The following is a 21632-nucleotide window of genomic DNA, read 5'->3' as shown; positions in this document are numbered from 1 at the left end:
ATTTAAAGCTGAGTCCGACCCCGAAATGTGCTGGGGCAGTCTAGGTGCGAATAACGTTACAGCTACATTTCTAGCTGCTTCACCAATCGTAATATTTGATCGCAGTTCAATGTTATCGCAATGATCACTGTACGAAGGCCCAGCCGTCGTCTCGAGTATGGAAACGAGACAGGATTAATCGGGGTATGCGGGGGGGTGCGTATTATAATGCGTTTCAAAAGCATCTTGGTCTTGTAATGTAATAACGCTTTCATACAAAAGGCCGTTCCGTCCAGTGTTTGAAGACACCTCGCAGGTCAAGCTTATCTGGTAGCGATCGACGACTCGGTACAAAAAACTATTCCGTCCAGTGTTAGTTGACACCTGACATGCAGTGGTCGTTGTGTGTGTGCTGGGTACTACAGCTGTTGTAGTTAGGTAGATAATTATGTAAGACGACTCACTTGCAGTGACACATCTGTCCGTACTTCTGCGTTCCTGGTTATAGGCCGTATAATTTACGATTTAAACTTATAATTTTTGTATTTAAAATAAAACAATTTGCGCGGACCTCAACGCACACGTCTGATCTCATCAGAGTCCAAGAAGGGAGGAGAAGCTACATATATTATCTAAAATCTATCATTAAGCCAAATAGCTGAATGTGGCCTTTCAGTCTTTTCAAGACTGTTGGCTCTGTCTACCCCGTAAGGGATATAGACGTGTTGATATGTATGTATGTATGTATATATATATTTCTTTATTTTCAGATAACTATGATCCATAAAAATATTAGTACAAGAGACTTAAAATAATTATGTTAGTACTTACTGTAACTTAATATCTAACTTAAATTATTTAATACCTGCCAGAGAAATCAGGAGGACGACAAAACGATGAATGGTAGCATTCCGTTGCATTCATCATCCTCGTGATTTCCCTTTGTACAGGTGTTCGCGGATCATCTGCTTTTATTTTCAGAACGCTGTTTTCACTCTCCCGCACTCTTCTCAGTAGTGATGTCGCTTTCTTCCGAATGATAGCATTGAAGCCATCAGTCCGGTTCTCGGCAAACACACCGGAGGCACTACAATGCCTAGGAAGATTCAACAGCATTCTGAAAATATTATTGTATTGGACTCGCAGGGTGTTTAGCGATGACTTGTTGTAGTTTAGCCAAAGAGGACTCGTGTACTCGTGTACATGCTCTGACAGTACGCTTTGAAGAGCGTGATTTTAACTATTTTAGTACAACGGGCAAATCTCCTGGCCAACATATTTCCTCGTACCGCCAAAGCCCTACGCTCCCTCTCAATATCCATATCATCTCTGAGGCCATCAGTGAGAAAATGTCCCAGATATTTAAACGTGTTCACTCTATTTAGGTTCACCCCTTTTAACACGATTTTGGGAGTTGCTTCTAAACATTTACTGTCAGCCCTAAAGATCATATACTCCATTTTCTTAACATTATATATAAGACCATGCTACTTAGCGTACGCCTCACAAAAACGCAACATTTCATTTATGGACCCTGCAGTCGGGGCCAGCAACACCATATCATCAGCATAACTGATGTTATTAATACTAACACCATCAACTCTACATCCTGTACGCATGCTGCTAAGTCCTTCTACAAGGTCATTAATGTACAAATTAAATAGTTTAGGAGACGACAGCCCACCCTGTCTCACCCCACATTGTAGCTTATAGGACTGCGAGAGACTGTTTGACCATTTGACATGGTTCGTTTGGCTAGCATACCAAAATCGAAACAGGTCTATCATCTCAGTTTGCACACCCCTGCCCTCCATTTTCCTCCAGAGCACATCATAGCTAACACGATCAAAGGCCTAAGAGAAATCTAGAAAGCAAGAGTAAACCGGGGTCCTACGCTGTAATATTGAACGGTGTGCTTGAGACACATGATAGCGCTTTCTGTAGATAAACCTGGACGAAAACCGAATTGCGCGTCATGTATATTTAAAAATGTTTCTAAATATGTATCAAGCAGACCGTCCAATACCTTCGCAATCACCGTAGCTAGCGAAATAGGGCGGTAATTAGCCAAATCCGATATATCTCCCGTCCTATTCTTCACTATGGGCACCACAAAAGTTTTCATCAAATCAGACGGTAAGTGCGAGTGACTTATACACATAGTAAAGAACAAGGACAGAAGCCTCGATATATGAGCGCCTGCATTTTTCAAATGCTCGATACTGAGCCCATTGTGACCCGGGGATTTGCCTTCACTCATAGGGTCTATTATTGTTTTGACCTGGGCCGAAGTGAATCTCTGCAATGGCACATCTCGCTTACAACATGACAAAGACTCCGCTCTCTCAGTGGAAGGGCCAAGTGGCGACTGCACAGTAAAATGATCCCTAAACAAATTAGCAATCCCCACTGGGTCGCTTAGACCATTAACACTAGCAGGACGATTTACAGACAAGTTAGCCTTACCAGTCGATTTCCAGAACTTAGAAAATTTTTTCTCGACTCTCAACTTTGATATCTGGGCCATTTTAATTTGGTCCTGATTTTTCTGGCACCAACTAAGTCTGCTTTTGAAAATCTTACGAGCACTGCACATTCGTTCATAAACTACTCCCGAAGTAGGCCGACTATATTGAACTCAAATGTTAAACCTGAGCTTGGCCTCCAAATGAGCTTCCCTCACGTGATAGTTCCACCCACACACCGCTCTCCTTAACGATCCACAAGAAAACTGTTTTTGCTTCGAATAAACAGCTGTATCTTTTAAAGTATTCACAATTCTGTCATATAAATCATCAAGTACAAGTTTATGACTATCCAAGTTGAATGAGCCATAACTACAGATTCAAGATTCAAGATTCAAGATTATTTATTTGTAAAACATGTTACATTACATACATATAAATGGGTACATACATGTATTGCAGATGAAGAAGCATATTGTTGTGACTGAACATGTTTGGCCATACGGTATACAAAATATTTATTTATACATGCAGTATTATATTATGACATGCATACATGAACTATAGCAACCGTCAATAAAACAGAAAAAGGTAATATATATAAATTTACGGAATAATAAATAAATTGTCAATATTATCATTACTATTATAAATTTACCCTGTCATTAAGGAATTCATTAAGACTATAATAACATTTATTGATTAAAAAAATTTTGAGCCCTTTTTTAAATCTATGTATCGGCAATTCTTTTAATGCTAAAGGCAATTTGTTATATATTTTCGGCGCTACACCAAATATACTATTTTGCATTAGTTTCGTATTGCATTGCCGAATACATAGTCTGCTATTATGTCTTCTTCTGCGGTTGTTTACGTCTGATAGCTTAGGGAATAGGTTTGGATTTATTTTTACAAATACTGCCACTTCATATAAGTATAGTGCAGGTGTGGTTAAAATATTATATTTTTTAAAGCATGGAACGCAGCTATCCGTTTGTTTTAAATTAAACATTGCTCTTATACACCTTTTTTGGCCCTTAAAAACGATTTCTTTATTTGTGGAGTTTCCCCAGAAAATTATGCCGTATCTTAATATCGATGCGACCATGCCGTGGTATGCAGTAAGTAGTGTCTCGATATCGGATACTGGCCGCAGTTTATAAAGAGCAAACACAGTTTTATTAATTCTTTTTCTCGATTCTTGTGTATGTTCCTTCCAGTTTAGACTTTTGTCTATTCTAAGCCCCAAAAACTTAGTGTCGTATACTTCCGTAACTGTGTTGCCTGCGTAGGTGATATTAATATTTTTCGTTGGCTTTCTTTGGCTAAACTGTATTATGTATGTTTTATTTATATTTATTTTGAGGTTATTATTGTCTAGCCATGTAATTATGTCTAATAATGTATTATTAATGTCATTCTCATAATTTGTCGAGTCATTATATTCAATAGTTACTGTGCTGTCGTCTGCAAAAAGACACATAGGGTGTTTTATTGCTTTCGGCAGGTCATTTATATAAATAATAATTGGGATAATACGCTACCTTGAGGGACTCCGAATTTAACTTTGCGTTCATTTGACAGATAACTTTTTTCTACGCTATTAGGATCAATGTTTGTAATTTCAGTATATTGTGTTCTATTGCTAAGATACGAAGTAATTAGATCAGCGACATTCCCTCTTATTCCATAAGCATTTAATTTTTGTGTCAATATATTGTGGTCTACGTAGTCAAAGGCCTGAGTCATGTCACAGAATATAGCACATATAGGATTAACCTTGTCTACGTTTGTCATTATAGCGTTTAGGAAGTCGAAAACAGCCATGTCAATATTTTTATTTTTCCGAAATCCTTTTTGCTCTCTCACTAATATATTTTGTTTTTCTAAATATGATTGAATTTCTTGACAAATATATTTATCAAAAATATTCGAAAAGATTGAGAGAATTGCAATTGGTCGAAAATTTTCAACGCATTCCTTGTTTCCTTTTTTAAATATCGGCTTAATTGTAGCTACCTTTAGCCTCTTAGGATATATACCACTAATGATACACAAGTTAATAATATGACTAATGTGTGTGCATATGTATTCTGCAACAAATTTAATGACTTTAGTCGATATTTCGTCAATACCCACCGAATTTTTGTTCTTCAGACCTTTTATTATGGTCAATATATCTTTAGGTAGGCTAGGAGCCATGAATATTGAGTTAACACTATGTTCTATATTTTTTGTTACTTGATGGCCGTAGCTCGGTTTAGGTGTAATTTTATCTTCTTATATAACACCCTTCACCTTGCTTTATTGACTGAATGGCATTTTTTGGCAAATTTTGTTTATGCTGGTTAATTATTTCCCACACTGCTTTTGTCTTGTTTGTTGATATGTTTATTTTGTTTGTATTTTGGGCTTTCTGTGTAAGATTCATAATTTTTTTCAATATTTTTGTATAATTTTGAAATGTCATTTTATTTAGATTTGTAGGTTTATGTCTATAATGCCATAAAAGCTCCCGTTTTCTTTTACAGCACAGCTTAATGCCTCTTGAAATCTACTTAGGTTTATTATAACTTTTTATCGTAATCACTTTTATAGGGAAGCATAAGTCATAGAATAATTTGAATTCGTCAATAAATAAGTTAAATGCGTCATTTGGATTATTTGTGTTATAAATGTCATTAAACTTTAATTCTTTAATACAATTCAAAAATTTTGTTTTGTTTTCTACACTATAGTCACGTCGTTTGATTTTCTTAGATTTAATCAGGTATTTTCGCTTAACTTGGCATTTTAGTATCTGTGCTGTATGGTCAGATAAAGCCAATTCTTTGACTTCTGCCTTACATTTTTGGTCTAAGTTATGAGCGAAATTGTCCAAAGTTTTGTTTTTTAATCTTGTCGGTTGCTTTAATTCTAGCTGGAGATTGTAATTTAATAAAAGTGATCTAAATTCTAATGTTTCTTTAGTGTCTTCCAAATTGTTAATGTTGAAATCTCCAGCCAGTACAATTTTTTTGTTAGATTTAGTTAAAAGTCTCAACAGCTGGTCTAGCTTATTAAAAAATGTTGTTACATTCGACTTATATGGTGTCCTATATATACAAACAATAATGAGCTTATATTGTGTTAGTTCTATCGCACAACATTCAAATTTCTTAGGCACTATTAATTCTTTAATTTCGGGCATGAGCTTATATTGGACACCCTTTTTAATTAGAATACAAGCTCCACCTCTTTTGCTGTTATCTCTACTAAAACATTCAGCTAACTGATAATTTGGTAGTGAAAGAAAACACTCGTATCCAGATTGCATAAAATGTTCCGTGATACAAATTACATCGAAATATATTTTATCTATCTCTGACATTTCATTTAAGTGAACTGCTAGATTGTTTGATTTATTTATTAGCCCAGCAATGTTCTGATGTAATATATATATACAGTTGTCAACGAAAAAAATTTGTCGCTGTGTTTTCTACGTCCACACTTTCTGTATTAATGCCTACTGTATTATACTGTACAACAGAGAGTTAATATTATATTGTGCTAATTGTGTAATTAATTTTCTTAAGTCGTTAAAAATACAGTTCATACCATGTTTATTTACATTTCCGCTATGTTTATCAAACATTGTATAGTCGTATTTTAAATTTAGATTTGAGTGTACTATGTATGCATATTCATAAGTATAATAAATTATTGAAGTTTTCGACCCTCCAGTTAAACAGATTTGAGTAATTATTACATTTAAAAGTAGGTAAACAGATAACAATATTTGTGTTATTAATGTCTTTAAGCACCTCTCGCAAATAGAATATTAAGTCAAAATAATTGAGTGTTGTCTTGAAATCTTCTTCTCCAAGTACAATGAAGCAGAAGTCTTGAAGCGTAAAGTTTCGAATCTTAGACTGTATTCCTTTAAGCAGATACTTTATTCCGCAACTTGAAGTCATGTAATGACAAATATTATATTCGGAAAATTTTTCTTCAGCCATTGATACTATTTTATTCTTCTTATTCGTGCTTAGTATGCAAATATTTCGTTTATTATTTTTTAATTCTTGTTTTTCTTGTAAATTATTATTATTACTTTCATTACTTATTTGCTGTTTTTGTTTGTTGATATCATTTTGTTTATGTGTATCTTAATTTGGTTGTCCTGAGCTTTTCTCTTTAGAACTATTCTGACTTTTTTCTGGACTTAGAGATTTATCTTTTTTTGATAGTTTTTTGGTTTGTTGGTTTTCTTTTTGTAATTCTTCATTTTGCCGCTTTAGCTCTAAATTTTGTAACGACAGCGTGTGAATTTCTTTTCTTGCTTTCTTAAGTTCTAACGTTGTACTTTCTAATTGTGATTTAATATTTTGGAGTTCATCCTTCTCTTCATTCGTCATATTCAGTATGCTGTCTATGGATTTATTGAAAGTGTCTGAATTATTGTCGCTGTCACTATTTGTATCAGAATTATTTTGGGTGCAAGTGCGTCTAAAAGTTATGTTTTCCAGAAAGTTCATTATATATAATTAAAATGTTGTTAACATCCCAAATTGGAGTTCTGGTTATTGATGATCGTACTAGTAACGACCTCTATGAATAGCTTGTGGAGACATAGGATTTTTTCGTCGAAAGCTACTACTTAATTCATAGATGGCGCTGTAGATGGCGGTAAATCTCCAATACTTTTTGCTTGATGCTACTTCGACGTAATATTGAAAGTCTCGCTAATCTACACTAGATGGCAGAACCCGTCCTAATAGTCTAAGATCCGGCTGCAAAATCACTACGTTCATCGCGTAGTTAATCAAACTCACATTTTAACATACATTTATGAATAGGATAATACATAGATAATAGGGTGCCAGTCAATAAGTGGCCGCAAGTAATTTTAATTAAATTAATGTTAATTAATTTTCCAAAAAAAATTTCGTTCACTTGTTTTTTAAATAAAATATCATCCACATCATAGAAATGTATGTAAATAATTCGAAAATCAATGGGTGCCGTTACACACTCGGCCGCAACTACTACGCAGCCAGGTGTAAACAGGTAATATTTTGGTCTATTTATACGTTCATGTCGTACACGCATGTTTTTTATATCAAATTAAAGCTAATTTTTTTTTTTAATATGATGATATATCGCTGCCTGTGAATAAATGGCCGCAAATTAAGGTTGCTAGCTGTTAAAAACTCGAGGTATCCGAGATAAAGTGAAAGAGAGTTAGCGCGTAACGCCACTTGTTAGACAAGGATGGCGAGTACCAGCTGTGCGAGTATTTGAAGCCATTGCGCACGCGTCAATAGATTGGGTTCTCAGCCAGCGATGCAAACAGTAATACGAACGACTTTACATTTACTCCAAAATTATAATTAAGTAATTAATATTCTGCAAAAAAAAAATGAAAATAAGAAAATATTTATTTCATAATAAAACATTGTTTATTGATCAAGTAAAAATGAAAAAAGCGTACTTATAAAGAATAGAATTTTTATTGCACTGTTGAGAACCCTATCTATACGCGTGCGCAATGGCTTCAAATACTCGCACAGCTGGTACTCGCCATCCTTGTCTAACAAGTGGCGTTACGCGCTAACTCTCTTTCACTTTATCTCGGATACCTCGAGTTTTTAACAGCTAGCAACCCTAATTTGCGGCCATTTATTCACAGGCAGCGATATATCATCATATTAAAAAAAAATTAGCTTTAATTTGATATAAAAAACATGCGTGTACGACATGAACGTATAAATAGACCAAAATATTACCTGTTTACACCTGGCTGCGTAGTAGTTGCGGCCGAGTGTGTAACGGCACCCATTGATTTTCGAATTCTTTACATACATTTCTATGATGTGGATGATATTTTATTTAAAAAACAAGTGAACGAAATTTTTTTTGGAAAATTAATTAACATTAATTTAATTAAAATTACTTGCGGCCACTTATTGACTGGCACCCTATTATCTATGTATTATCCTATTCATAAATGTATGTTAAAATGTGAGTTTGATTAACTACGCGATGAACGTAGTGATTTTGCAGCCGGATCTCGTACTATAACAAAGTATTTGTAAGATGATGAAGTGTGAAGGTCCAAAGTCCAATTTTAGATTTTAAATTTTAAATTAACAAACGGTTCTGATGAATTGAATTATTGATTTCTTTTAAAATATATTCACTATAAATATTGTTTGCACTTTTTAATGAACAGTGTTAAAAAATTATGTTATTTATAAATATGCCGATGTCCTTTTTATTGTTTACATACAGTTTTTTAAGGAAATGTACCTGGCGATTAATTCATTGTTTAGCTTCACTACACTGTGTTTTTTGCTTGAGGTAACACTCGTACGCACTTTCTCACTTTCCGACTACAACGTTTAATCACCTATTTAGTATTTATGTACGTAATTATATTTTTACAAATTAATTTAAACGGAGCTCGGTGTTTACGTGCCGGTGGCGCCACCTACCCTCTACATTCAGTAAACTCGGGAGGAAAGTCAATATTCCTCAGGCCACAGTGACAAAAATCATGATACCTTTATATTTGAGACTCACTTCGTTCACCCCATACCACCGTATTTCGCTGAGCACTAACATCACGATTGTTTATCGCGAGTTTAGGTCTAATTGTGTTAAAATTACACTCAATGTATATAGGCAGATGATCCGACAAAAAACTCCTCAATTACACCTACATCTACTGCAGTTCGCCAGGCTGACTCAGAGACCACACAGTGGTCCAACCAACTTCTACTTCCCGTACGAGAATCAACAAACGTATAAGTATCAGGCATGGCCCCTAGTCTAACCACGTCAGCGCACAACCACGACCGGTCCGAACAAAAGTTTTTTAATTCGTCATAAAAAATGTCATTAGAAATAACACTTGGATGCGCATTATAATCGCCCAGCAAGTATACGGTTTCAACATCACTACTCTCTTCAATCGCACTGATTTCACTGAGTACCTCTGTGAAAATAGGTATATTCACCGATATTTTCTCAGGCATGTAAACCGAAAAATCAACATCAACCGATTGCCTATTGCGACTTTGACAGCAGTTAATCTGGGGCTCTTACAATTTACCACCGATACAGTATCAAAAATATTTTTCCTCCAGAGAATGGCTACTCCACCATATGGTCTCCCTCTGAGGATTCCCGCAGATGTGTCAATAGCAGACCTTCCTGTATATTCAAAATCATCACTGACTATCCCCAATAGTGGAATATCATAATCATACAGCCAAGTTTCCTGAAGACACACTAAACTAGCCTGTTCACATAAGCTTCTTATATCATCAACAGACCTTTTAAATGATTTACAGTTAAAACTAATCATTTTACAATAAGGATTGTTTTTTGTGCCCTTTAAATCCATTTAAACACATTTAATTAACTATTATTAACTAATTTTGCTTTTGTTTTGTACATAATGTGTACAAAACGTCTAAACGTGATCCCATTGGGCCAAAATTCATCATTTAAGAAAATATCTAATTTTTGTTTCGAAACATAAAGTTTATATGCGTCATACCTTTTAGTTTTACGCATATTTAATTTCTTCAAAGAAACATTCTCATTTGTTTTAATATCTATATATTTAACAATGTCATCCTCACTTGTTTCTTTACTCACATTCGATATCAACAAAGGTATCTTAGTATCCGCTGCTTTAAAGTTACCGTTAGGAGCAACCGGCGCGCGCCCCTTTTGTCCTATAAGTTTGTAACGTTTAGCTGATTTGTTTAATGCAACATCCCATTCACTACTCACTTTAACTTGTTTACACTTCACAAATCTCGATTGTACCGTTATCTTGGGCGGTGACGATCGAACATACCCAGTCGTGTCACCGCTGTACGATGACGCACACGCATCTGCAAACCGCTTCTGGGTAGTGTTTGCAACCGCAGTACTAGGTGAGGCCTCCACGCTCTTTACTTGTGGCCTATCTTTCTCCTACCTGCATCCGCTAGCGCACTCCCTTTCGCCTCCTTGAGCTGCGCACGCGCCGCCGTCCCGCCCGCACTTGAGTCACCCGGGCTTCCCGTCCTCTTCGCTACGTTCGAAACCTCGGTATCGGCCTCCACGTGCGTCACTACATCCGTCACTGTCTCTTGTATGCAGTCAGAAGAGATAGTATTATTGAAGACCGTTATATTGTCTATCACACTCGTTGAAGGTCGTTCATTGCCCCCGGCAACAGCTGATTTTTGCGTCTCTGTCTCTTGAATGCAGTTAGGAGAGACAGAAATATTCAAGACCGTTTGATTGTTCTTTAAACTCGATGAAGGTCGCTCATTACCCTCGACAACAGCTGATTTTTGAGTTATAATAGAATAATACTCGGGTACATAGTTAAAACCAATCGGCCCGCTATCCGTATAAAAACTGCTTTGTAAACACGCTCCTCGCTTATTATTGACTTTGAAATAATTATCATCAGCCAAAGAGGAGTGTTTTATGTTAGACAACTCTTGCTTGAGCAAATTGAAGTCATCAGCACTAACCGCCTTTTCTTCCAAAATATTTAGCCTGTTTTTCACTGCCAACAGCTCCTTTATGAACCTCGTAGCGTCAACATGATCATATGTGACTGGTGGAATCAGATCAAGATTACGGGCGCAGAAGATTGGAATCTTCGATGGATCAACACTTTTCATCAAGCCGATGATATCATCAAGGTCTCGCGACATCCGCTTCTTCCCTTGCTTCCTCCTTAATGGCATCTTTTTCGAATTTGGTACTGACTCGAAAAGTAAACATTTAGCCTTGGTGATGTCTTCCTCCGAAAAAGTTGTGGTACACAACTGGTGAATACTCTCCTCGTCAGTGTAGTCCATCACATGTCGAACAAAAGTCAGTAGTTCGTTTATTACAATGTTGCAGTTTGCACACTTCACAATGTTTACGTTCGCCATATCGCGCGCACACTGAGTCACTGTATCTAACGACATCAACACGTCCGCTTTAGCATGCGTAACGCACGAGACTGCACTGCAATATAATAATGACCGTGCAATGTGATAAATAAAGAAATTTAAATAGTAATTAATAACTTAGCCCGATAGAGACAGACATTATTCATAATGCTCGCGCTTTATGAATAATGCCCGCATTAATCACCTAGTCCATAACATATGCACTTTTGCAGGTGACTGTACGTTGATTCATGTTCACACCAGACTAGTTAAGTGATGTATATGCGACATTAAAAACTCCTGAATAAAAACTTATAGCAAAAGCATTTTATAAGAAGTTTGCTGATTAATTGAGCCAATAGATGAGGAAGTTTATTTTTCAAGATGTAGACATTTGACAAGTTCCTGAAACTTTTTTCACACAAAATATGAATATACAGTGATTCAAGATTATATAAGAATAGTAGTTTTGTGTATACATTCCGGGGCAGTCGTCCATACTTCAATTGGGCCATCTCCTTTGATTGACTTACTCTAAAGGTTAGGTTAGGTTAGGTTGGGGTGCTACGGTCAGGAAACCTCCACGTTGGCTCAGTACCTTGAAAGCTTTGCTTCTGTTGCTTGATCTTTGATCCGATGATAGCAGCTGGCTGACAAGTCACTGGGCTGGTGCACTCTGGGCGATGGTTAATAACTCTCCGCTATTAGGGGTTTTGTTATCCATCGGCAAATGTCCTGACACATGGACGGGTTGAATAGCCTAACCGGCTTCTGGGCAGACGCTTTTGCGTCCAGGTCCGTCTACCAGTCGCTCCCTCTTGTCTGCCCTCAGACAGTGAGTGGATGTGACTCGCGCGGCGTCAGGTTTCGGCTCGGCGCCGGGCAACTCGTTACCCCAAATTGATGGGGCCGAGGACGTTTCGTCGCGAGGAAGAAAACCTCAATAAAAAATAACCCTAATCCCAAGGTCGGGCGTGCCGATGGGATGAATGGCGGGGGGGGGGGGGGGGGGGGGGATTCCCGTCCCAAGCGCCCACTGAAGAGGTGGAGGAGATCAGGGACCTCACCCTGTTAAAAAAGGAAATCAATGAAAATGGCGTCCAAGAAAACTACAATACCCCAGGAGGGTACCGACTCCCAAGGAGTCGGAGAATCCCTCCCCACGCCTTCGGGCGTGGGCTGCCCCACCGTATCTGGGGGGGGCACTTACCGCCAGAGGGACGCAAGTCCCTCCCAATTGTCGACACGGTCGACGAGCCGAGGGTCGCTAATCCTCGCGCCAACATCCGACGAGGACTACGACAGCCTTCCACAATGACGGAAGACCTCAAGAACGGCAGGGGCAGTGTTCCCCGCAAACGGAAGGCACTGGAAGGACCTACACTAAGATCGCGAGGCCCCAAAATCAACACAGCCACGAGGGGCCGTCACGCTGGTCGGCGCACACAAACTTCGCCACCAAAGAGGAGGGCCGAAAACATTGAGGAGGACACGCTCCCTGAAAAGGGTGCAAAACTTAGCGAGCCCAAAAGAGGGCGTGCGCCTGCAAAGGCGACCAGTGCGGGGCTGAGCCAGGCTAAGGCCAGGCTGTCACAAATGGCGTCGGAATTCGCTGAATTCGAAGATGAGGCGGACAGAGCGGCGGGTTACTTAAAGGATACCCAAGAAAACACTAGTGAGGCCTCAATAGTGGACGGCCAACTAGAGGTGGTGCGCAAGGCGGCTCGAACTGTACTGGAGGAGGCCAAGAAGTCGGGCAACCTCAAGGGGACAATTTGGGCAAAAATGAAGGCCGCCTGTGCCGAGATCCTCGCAGCGGCGGATAAAATCTCGGACCGAGGCGAAGAGGCAGAGGTCATCCGCAAAATGGCGGCCGACAACAAGAGAATGCGGGAGGAGTTGGCGCTGCTCAGGCAGGAGACCAAAGCCCTCCGTACCGCATTCTCGGAGAGGAAGGCCCCCAATGCAGAGACCCTAGACCCGACGGCCGATATTATGGCCCAAGTTGACCGCTCCATGCGGTCGTTCGGAGAGTCCCTCACCAGGGACCTATTCCTCTCACAGGGGGGAATGATGAACGACCGCATAAAGGAACTGGAAAAGAGGGCTATTGTTGCCCCTCAGGAGGTGCTGCGTCCACTGCTTGCGGCTGACCGCCGCAACAAGGAGGCTGAAAAGGCCAAAAATGCGGAAAAAGCTGAGCCCTCTAAACAAGCTGAAAAAGTGGGGGCAGTTGCAGGTTCCACCCTGATGCCCCCGGCAAGACCTGGCCCGGCGCCTAAAGCGCCAAAAGCCACGACGGCAAAGGCTCCGCATGCTCCCTCACAGGGTGCTTCTGGCGCCCCTCCTCAGGAGGAACCCCCCGCGCACCAGGGGACGGCTGGAGCCCATTGGACCGAAAAGAGTGGGCAACACGATGGAGCACTAATGCCAAGACACCAGCACCAAGCACTCGAGCTGTTGCAGTGCAACATTAACCACTCCGCCCGCGCGCAGGACCTCTTGGTGCAGCACCTGGCGGAGTGGGGCATTAGTGCTGCCATTGTGTGCGAGCCGTATTTTGTTCCCCCAGTCGCTACGTGGGTAGGGGACACGGAGGGAGAGGTCGCTATGACCATCCCCCGGATGGGAGACCGGCCTCCTCTGGTCAAGCAGAGTGCAGGCCGGGGCTACGTCGCGGCTAGATGTTGTTCTTGTCGCCGGGTACTTCGCCCCATCTAGACCGCGTCGAGAATTTGAGCGTCTCCTTCTAGAGGTGGGGCGGATTGTTGCGGGAGCGGCGCCCACGCCTGTGGTGGTGGCGGGGGACTTTAATGCCAAGTCTCCGGTATGGGGTTCCCCCGTCACCGACCTTCGCGGCAGGATCCTCTCCGACTGAATGATGGCATTGGGGCTGTGTGTCCTAAACCTGGGCACCGCCAACACTTGTGTACGGTGGAATGGGGGCTCTATAGTGGACGTTTCGTTCGCTACCCCTTCCGTCGCTGCACGTGTCACAGGTTGGTTTATATGTGCGGATGTCGGTCTCCAGACCGGCTTCGGTGCGGCCGCCCAGTCAAGGTCGCAATCTCCTGGGGGACCGGTTCCGCAAGTGGAGCCTGGCCAGCCTCGACGCTGACTCAGCTGAAGAGGCGGCCATGATCGAGCGTTGGCGAACACCATCGCCAGACCGGTCCCTCGACGTGGAGGAGAGGGCCTGCCGCTTTCGGGCGTCGCTTGTCGCCGTCTGCGACGCCTCTATGAGGAGATCGGGTCCGCCGCCTAACAAAAAACGGATACACTGGTGGTCGGAGGAGATCGCCGAGCTCCGACGCACCAGCAATAGTGCCCGTCGGGCATATACCCGGTGTAGGTGGCGAAGGACGATAGTGGAGGGTGAGGAGGAGCTCCTGCGTGCGGCACTTAGAGAGGCTAAGGAGGCCCTGTCCAAAGCGATTGCCAAGGCCAAGGAGGAATCCTACAAAGAGTTCTTGGCCGCGTTGGACCGGGACCCTTGGGGGCGGCCATACAAACTTGTACGGAACAAATTGCAGTGCGCCGCCCCGATGGCCTCTCTGGAACCGGAGCTCCTCCGCAACGTGGTGGAGGGACTTTTCCCCGAAGTCCCTGAGTTTGCCCCTCCGAGAATGGCTGCCCCGGAGCGGGAGTCCTCCAATATGATGGAAGTGCCGCCGGTCACTGACGCAGAGATGGAGCGGGTCATAGACCGTCTCCATCGAAGCAAAAAGGCGCCGGGTCCTGATGGGGTCCCGGGCCGAGTCATACCGGTGGCGCTAGTACACCTTGGGGATCGCCTGAGAGACTTATTTGAAGATTGTCTCCAGACAGGGCGGTTCCCAGGGGTATGGAAGGAAGGCCGGCTCTGCCTTTTGAGGAAAGAGGGTCGGCCAGAGGACTCCCCCAGCGGATGGAGGCCCCTTGTAATGCTGGACGAATCCGGGAAGATGCTCGAACGTATAATAGCGTCCCGGATCACCCGGCATCTTGAAGACAGGGGGCCTGACATCTCAGACCGTCAGTTCGGATTCTGGACTGGACGGTCTACCATTGACGCGATCGGGGCATTGAGGAACTTCTCGGAGAGGGCAACTGAGAGGGGGGGGTGGGGCCGTGGCAGTATCCCTTGATATTGCCAACGCCTTCGGCTCCATCCCCTTTGAGGTCATAAAGGAGGCACTCCGGTACCACGGAGTGCCCCTTTATTTACAGAGGATCGTGGAGCACTACCTCACGGCGAGGGTAGTGCTCTACGAGAATAAAGATGGCAATATAACGTCGATGGCAATGGTCTGCGGTGTTCCCCAGGGGTCGGTGCTGGGACCCCTGCTGTGGAACATCGGCTATGACTGGGCCATCCGCGGGGTCCTTTTGCCCCGGATGGCGGTCATCTGCTATGCGGATGACACGTTGGTCGCTGTCTGGGGCGAAGAACTGGAGGGGACCCTACGCAGAGCGGCAGTCGCGGCAGACCTGATGGTTAACCGCATCAGGCTGCTGGGACTGAGGGTGGCCCTCAACAAAACTGAGGCCATTGCCTTCGGCGGAAGAGGTTGGAGGCCTCCAGCTGGCGCGTCCATATTGGTGAATGGAGAAAGAGTCCGGATGATGCCGAATATCAAATATCTCGGCATCATACTGGACCCACGGTGGGACTTCGGGGAGCACTTCAGGCGCATGGCTCCCCGAATTGTCGGTGCAGCTTCGGCACTCAGCCGACTGCTGCCCAACGTAGGAGGGCCGGGTGCTCCGTGTCGTCGCCTGTATGCGAATGTCACTCGCAGCATGGCACTATACGGGGCACCGATATGGGCGGATTGGCTCTCCGCTGCCAACAAGGCCCTGCTTCGGCGGCCACAAAGAGTGATAGCCATCCGAATATGCAGGGCCTACATAACGGTGGCATGGGCGGCAGCCTGCGCCTTAGCTGGCACCCCACCGTGGGAACTGGACGCGCTGGCCCAAATGGAGGCCTATAAGGAGAGGGCTAGGTGGCGAGCTCTGCCTGCCGCCGAGAGAGAAGCGTACGGCAGAGGTAGGGACCTGGTCGTGGCTAGATTACGGGAGCGATGGAGGAGTGACCTCGAAAACTCTGAATTCGGAGTTCGCACCATCGGGGCACTCCTTCCATCGCTGGACAAATGGCTGGATCGACGCCAGGGCCAGGTGTCGTACAGGTTGGCACAGGTAATGACCGGGCATGGCTGCTTCGGTCATTACCTGTACCGTATTGGGAAAGAAGGGAGCGAGGTCTGCCATGAGTGTGGAGAGCCGGACGACACGGCCCAACACACTCTGGCAGACTGCTCAAGGTGGTCGGCGCAGCGGCAAGAGCTGGTGGAAGTTTTGGGGGATGGCGACCTCTCGCTGCATAACGTCGTTGACAGGATGTTATGCAGCGAGAGGAACTGGGCGGTGGTTGCTTCCTTCTGTGAGACCGTCATCTCGCAGAAGGAGGCTGCTGAGAGGGTGCGGGAGGAAGACCCAAACGCGCCCTCACATAGACGTGGACGGGGTGGCAGAAGGCGAGCACGTTACCGTGCTCACCTACTCCCCCAACAGGACCACTAATCCTGGGCAGTATGGGCGACTAGCAACTTACTAGTCGTCCAAGAAAGCAAGATCCTCGGTAAAGCCGCACCGAGGAGCCAGAGGGCATCATGGTAGAATGCATTGCCGATCCCATGATGCCTTCGAAATGGCAGGAAGGAAGCGCCGGAGGGGTTTAAGTGCGGTAGTCTGGCACACTCGGTGCCAGGAGTCCCACACTCTCCCGGGTGAAGACCCGGGGGGTCGTCCGTAAATGGATTTCCTCTTCGTAACAAAAAAAAAAAAAAAGGTTAGGTTAGGTTGGGGTGGGATTCTAAGTGCGGGAAACCTCCTCGAGTGCCCTGTCTCTTGAAGGCCTTGCTTCTGTTGCTTGTTTCAAATAAATCCGGTGACAGCGGTGAGCTGTAAAGGGACACGGGACGGTGCACCCCGGGCGGCAGAAATTAACTCCCCGATTAACGGGGTCTTGCAAGAACTGACATAGGGTGCCAAGTCGCTCAATTTTGACGTCGCAGCCAGAGGCTGGCTCACTCTCCGAAGCGGAATGGCAGCTTGAAGGAAGCCTCCCCCCAACCGGTCCCTGAACTTGAGCCCAAAAAGGGCAAAGGCAGATGGGGTAGGAAGGGGAAGAAGGGCAAAACAGGAAAAACTACCCCTCTGGCGCCTTAATCCATGTCGGTGCCGACAGCCTCCATAGCTCCTCCACCACTGTTGTCACCGAGATCGGCCAACTCGCCATCCTACGCAGCTGTAACGGCTGCGCCGGCGTTACGGCCACCCGCTCTTCCACTAGCTCCTTGGCCAATAGAAGAGCCCTGGAAGAAAATGCTGCAGAAGGGCGCCAGGGGGAAGTCCGCCGCTGCTGCTGCCCCACCTCGGGATAACCAGGCTGCGGCCAAAAAAGAGAAGGGTCCACAACCGCCCAAACTCCGCCCTCCGCGGTCGGCTGCGGTTGTGATCAGAATGCAGCCGGACGCGGAAAAATGGGGAGCGACCTATGGTCAGATGGATCTGGCCATGGATAAAGTGGATCTCGGCGCCCTAGGTATACCCGGGGCCAATTTAAAAATGCGGCAACCGGTTCCCACATCTTAGAGAAATGGGCACTGAAAAGGACAACAAGGCCAACCTCCTGGCGTCCAAATTGAAGGAGGTCCTGGATCCTCAGGTTGCAGAGGTATCCAGGCCTCAAAAGTGAGCCAGACTTGCTCGTGCTGGAGCTTTGCGACTCCGCCACCCCAGCCCTGGTGTGTAGCGCAATCGCTCGCGCGGGCCAATGCTCAGAATCGGATATCAGAGTCGGGGACATTCGAGAGAACCGCGCGGGCGTTTTTACGGCTTGGGTCAGGTGTCCCATCGTGGCGGCAAAACAGCTGACCGTCAACGGCACCAGGCTCCTAGTCGGATGGGTTTCGGCGCAGGTTAAATTGCTGCCGGCTAGGCCCATGCAGTATGTCCGCTGCCTAGAGACGGGTCATGTCTTGCAGCGGTGCACTGCCGAGTCCGACAGGAGCCTGCTATGCTACAGGTGCGGCGAGCCGGGCCACAAGGCCGCGGCTTGCAACGCCGCCCCCAAGTGCATCTTGTGCGCGGGGGCAGGCAAGCCAACGGGGCACCGCGTGGGGAGCAAGGCGTACTCCAGCACGCGCAAAAATAAAATTGAAAAAGAGGTGGAAGCGGGTGAATCCGCAGCTACGGCCCAGACCCAACCTGCTCGTTCGGCTCAGAGTGCCGAGGCGATGGAGGAGGACTCTCAAAGTTCTCCAGGCGAATATCAACCACTGCACTTAAGTGCTTTCACAATTTCTAACATTTCAATTTCGCCTGCCATCTCATTCTCTTTTTCTTCGCTATAGCAGAAATCTTTATTATTTCCTTCCTTTTTTTTAAATAATCTTTCAAAATAGTCCTTCCATATCTTTAGCACACATTCTTCTTCTTTCACAACGCTACCATCCTGGCATCTGCTTCTAGTCAGCTCTCTGGTTATAGCTTTTCCTCGGGCTGACCTTACGGATTTCCAGAATACTTTCAGATTTGACTGAAAGTCTTTTGATAGCCTTATATCAAATTCCTCTTTATACTCTTCTTTCTTTCTATTAACAGCTTTTTAACCATATCTTTCATTTTTTTATATTCCTTACGTGCTTCATTCACATCTTCAACCATAACCTTTTGCATTCTTAAGTTAGCTTTTGCTGCTAACAAATCCAGCCATGCTTTCTTCTTTAATCGCACAAGTTCTTGCACATCTTTACTCATCTACGCATTTTTGTGATTTTTTCCTTTTCTTCTTCTACTTACACCACACACTTCAACAGCTACTTTCACAATTCCTTCTTTAAATTCCTTCCATCCATCTTCAATATCGCTCATCTCATCTCAATCTTCAAATCCATCCTTCAGTCTATTAATATACTTCTTACCTACATCCATATCTTGCAAATTTTCTACTTTCATTCTTTCTAAAGCACTGGTTTGCTCCCTAACCCTGTGCCGCCAGCGATTGAAGATATCCCTTATCCGGGATATCACCAGTAAATGGTCCGAGTCAATGCCAGCACCGCGATATGCACGGGTATCCAGCACTTTGTTCTTCAATCTTTCATCTGCAATTACAAAGTCTATAATACTTTTTAAAATACCTTCCACTCTTGTGTATGTGTGGATCTTTTTATGTCGAAACATTGATTTCGACACAAAAAGAGCCCACTCTAGACAAATTTCTAATACACTTCTTCCATTGTCATTCACCTTTTCGTCACCAAACGCACCAAGCACCTTTTCATATCCATCACACTTTTCACCCACCCATCCATTAAAATCACCTAGCATAATAATCTTATCATTTTTAGCTTGGTAACTTTCAATACTTCTTTTACAATATTCCAGAACTCCTTGTTTTCACTTTTTGCTGTTGTTGTACACCTCGAACCCACATCCCACAGTGCATAAACACCTAGAACGAAGATCCGAGTGATTCCAACTTTCAGCTTAATCCATAGAAGGCGAGGGCTGACACACTCATACTCATTCACACACTCAGCCATTCGTGCAGAAAGAATTAGACCGACCCCTTGACAGCCTCGGCTGGTACTGGAAATTCCATACCAATAAGCCGTGTAAGGGCCGTGCTGCGTCGCGTCGCATCCTTTCCGTTTCGTTTCATTCACGCACAACACATCCAAACATCTTTCATTCATCATCTGGCATACTTCCTCAATCTTATCCTTCATTCCTCCTCTTACATTCATCGTCGCAAAGCGGCTTTCAGCAGACCGCATACCGCTCCCGCTGGGAACGAGACGTGATGGGGTGCGGACACCATCGCTGCCATTTCGGTGCTTTTTAAGAGTTTGCATCATGCGATTCTCACGAGGCGCAGAGCCCCGCATGCCAGGGTAAGACTAGCCATTACCTGGTGGTCGCCCAACCCCATGGTGGAGGTGGCACGCTCGAGACTAGGCTCGCCCCTAGCCATGCATCCATCGGCGCGGCAGACCTTAGATTGGCAGAAATTGGAATTAAAAGAGTTAGTCGGCTTTTACGACATCCGTGGGAAAGAGATGGAGTGGTCCTATTCTTTTTTGTAATGGTGCCGCCAACCACACCGCACAATAATAATAAAATAAAACAAAAAAGCGAAAGAAAACAGGAAGAATGCGTGAAGTGATGAAAAAAATTAGAGTTTCGACGCATGGAACACGAGGTGATTGCAGGTGTAAAAGATTAAAATGTTTTAATAGGATATCATCAGAGCAACGTGCAAAATTACTCAGACTTTAACAGTATGAAGTGCACAGATGAACAGAATATTTACCTATGTGGCTTAATGAACGTATGTATGTTCAATTACATCCCAGTACATTTTTGATCTTATAATGTATGTTAGGAAAAATACCTCTTTTTTTCAAAAAGTTAGTGCCACAACTGATAGAAATTTACGTAATAAACATAAATTAGTCATGCCGTTTCATAGGCTTAGCAAAGTCAGTTAATCATTTATGGGGAACTGTATACGATATTATAATACGTTGCGGGAGTCTGTTCCTGATATGCCCAACCGAAAATTCAAGGAGTATGTCAAGAATGTACTTTGCGAGAAGGCTTATTATAGGACTGATGATTACCTTAATGATAAAAACATCTGGCTCGAGCTTTGCACAGGAACCTCGTAATGAATTGTAGTTTGATTTGAACTTAAATCAAAATTCAGTACACTCTGTACATAAATCTTTTTAAAATTGGCAATCCATAAAATATGTATATATAGGTACATATTTTTTTTTTAATAATATTTAAATCTCATATAAATATATTTATCTGAACAATGTATTCTCCCGTCCACATTCTATTCTAATTTAATTTAGTTATTATATTTAGTTAAGTTATTTAATTAATATTGTAAAGTTGACGTTGTTGAAGAAAATGCTGCAGTGCAGTTTGTTACCGCTTCTTCTGCACTGACGCCTTGGAAGCGGCAGTAAACTTAGTTTTTAAGTAATTTATTTGACGTCAACCAATGTTGTTAAACCATACGTTTTGACAATTATTAAGCGATATCGCACCTTCGGTAGAACAAGGGCACAATTGTCAAAAATTGCAAAAATGAGTTAAGTATACAGAAATGCCTTAAAAATGCTATTTGAACTGGAGGAACAAAGACAGTCATTTATTTCCTTTAAAAATCCGCTAGGCTATAGTGACT

General features: G+C 43.5%; 1 protein-coding gene and 1 pseudogene across 1 annotated transcript; both read right to left on the bottom strand.

The window, feature by feature from the left end:
- Positions 1-837: 837 nt before the first annotated feature.
- Positions 838-1793, bottom strand: LOC132904140 (uncharacterized; annotated as a pseudogene).
- Positions 1794-9848: 8055 nt separating this feature from the next.
- On the bottom strand, positions 9849-11377 carry LOC132904139 (uncharacterized). Its single transcript, XM_060954061.1, has 2 exons — positions 10420-11377; positions 9849-10333 (listed from the first exon to the last, which is right to left on the bottom strand). Exons 1-2 carry the CDS (start codon positions 11375-11377, stop codon positions 9849-9851), a joined length of 1443 nt encoding a protein of 480 aa, XP_060810044.1.
- Between the last annotated feature and the right edge of the window lie 10255 nt (positions 11378-21632).

This window comes from Amyelois transitella, chromosome W (genome assembly GCF_032362555.1).
Source record: "Amyelois transitella isolate CPQ chromosome W, ilAmyTran1.1, whole genome shotgun sequence".
In the NCBI taxonomy this organism is placed as follows: domain Eukaryota; kingdom Metazoa; phylum Arthropoda; class Insecta; order Lepidoptera; family Pyralidae; genus Amyelois; species Amyelois transitella.
Note: the sequence above shows the minus strand (reverse complement) of the source record. Positions and strands in the feature narration are given on the sequence as shown.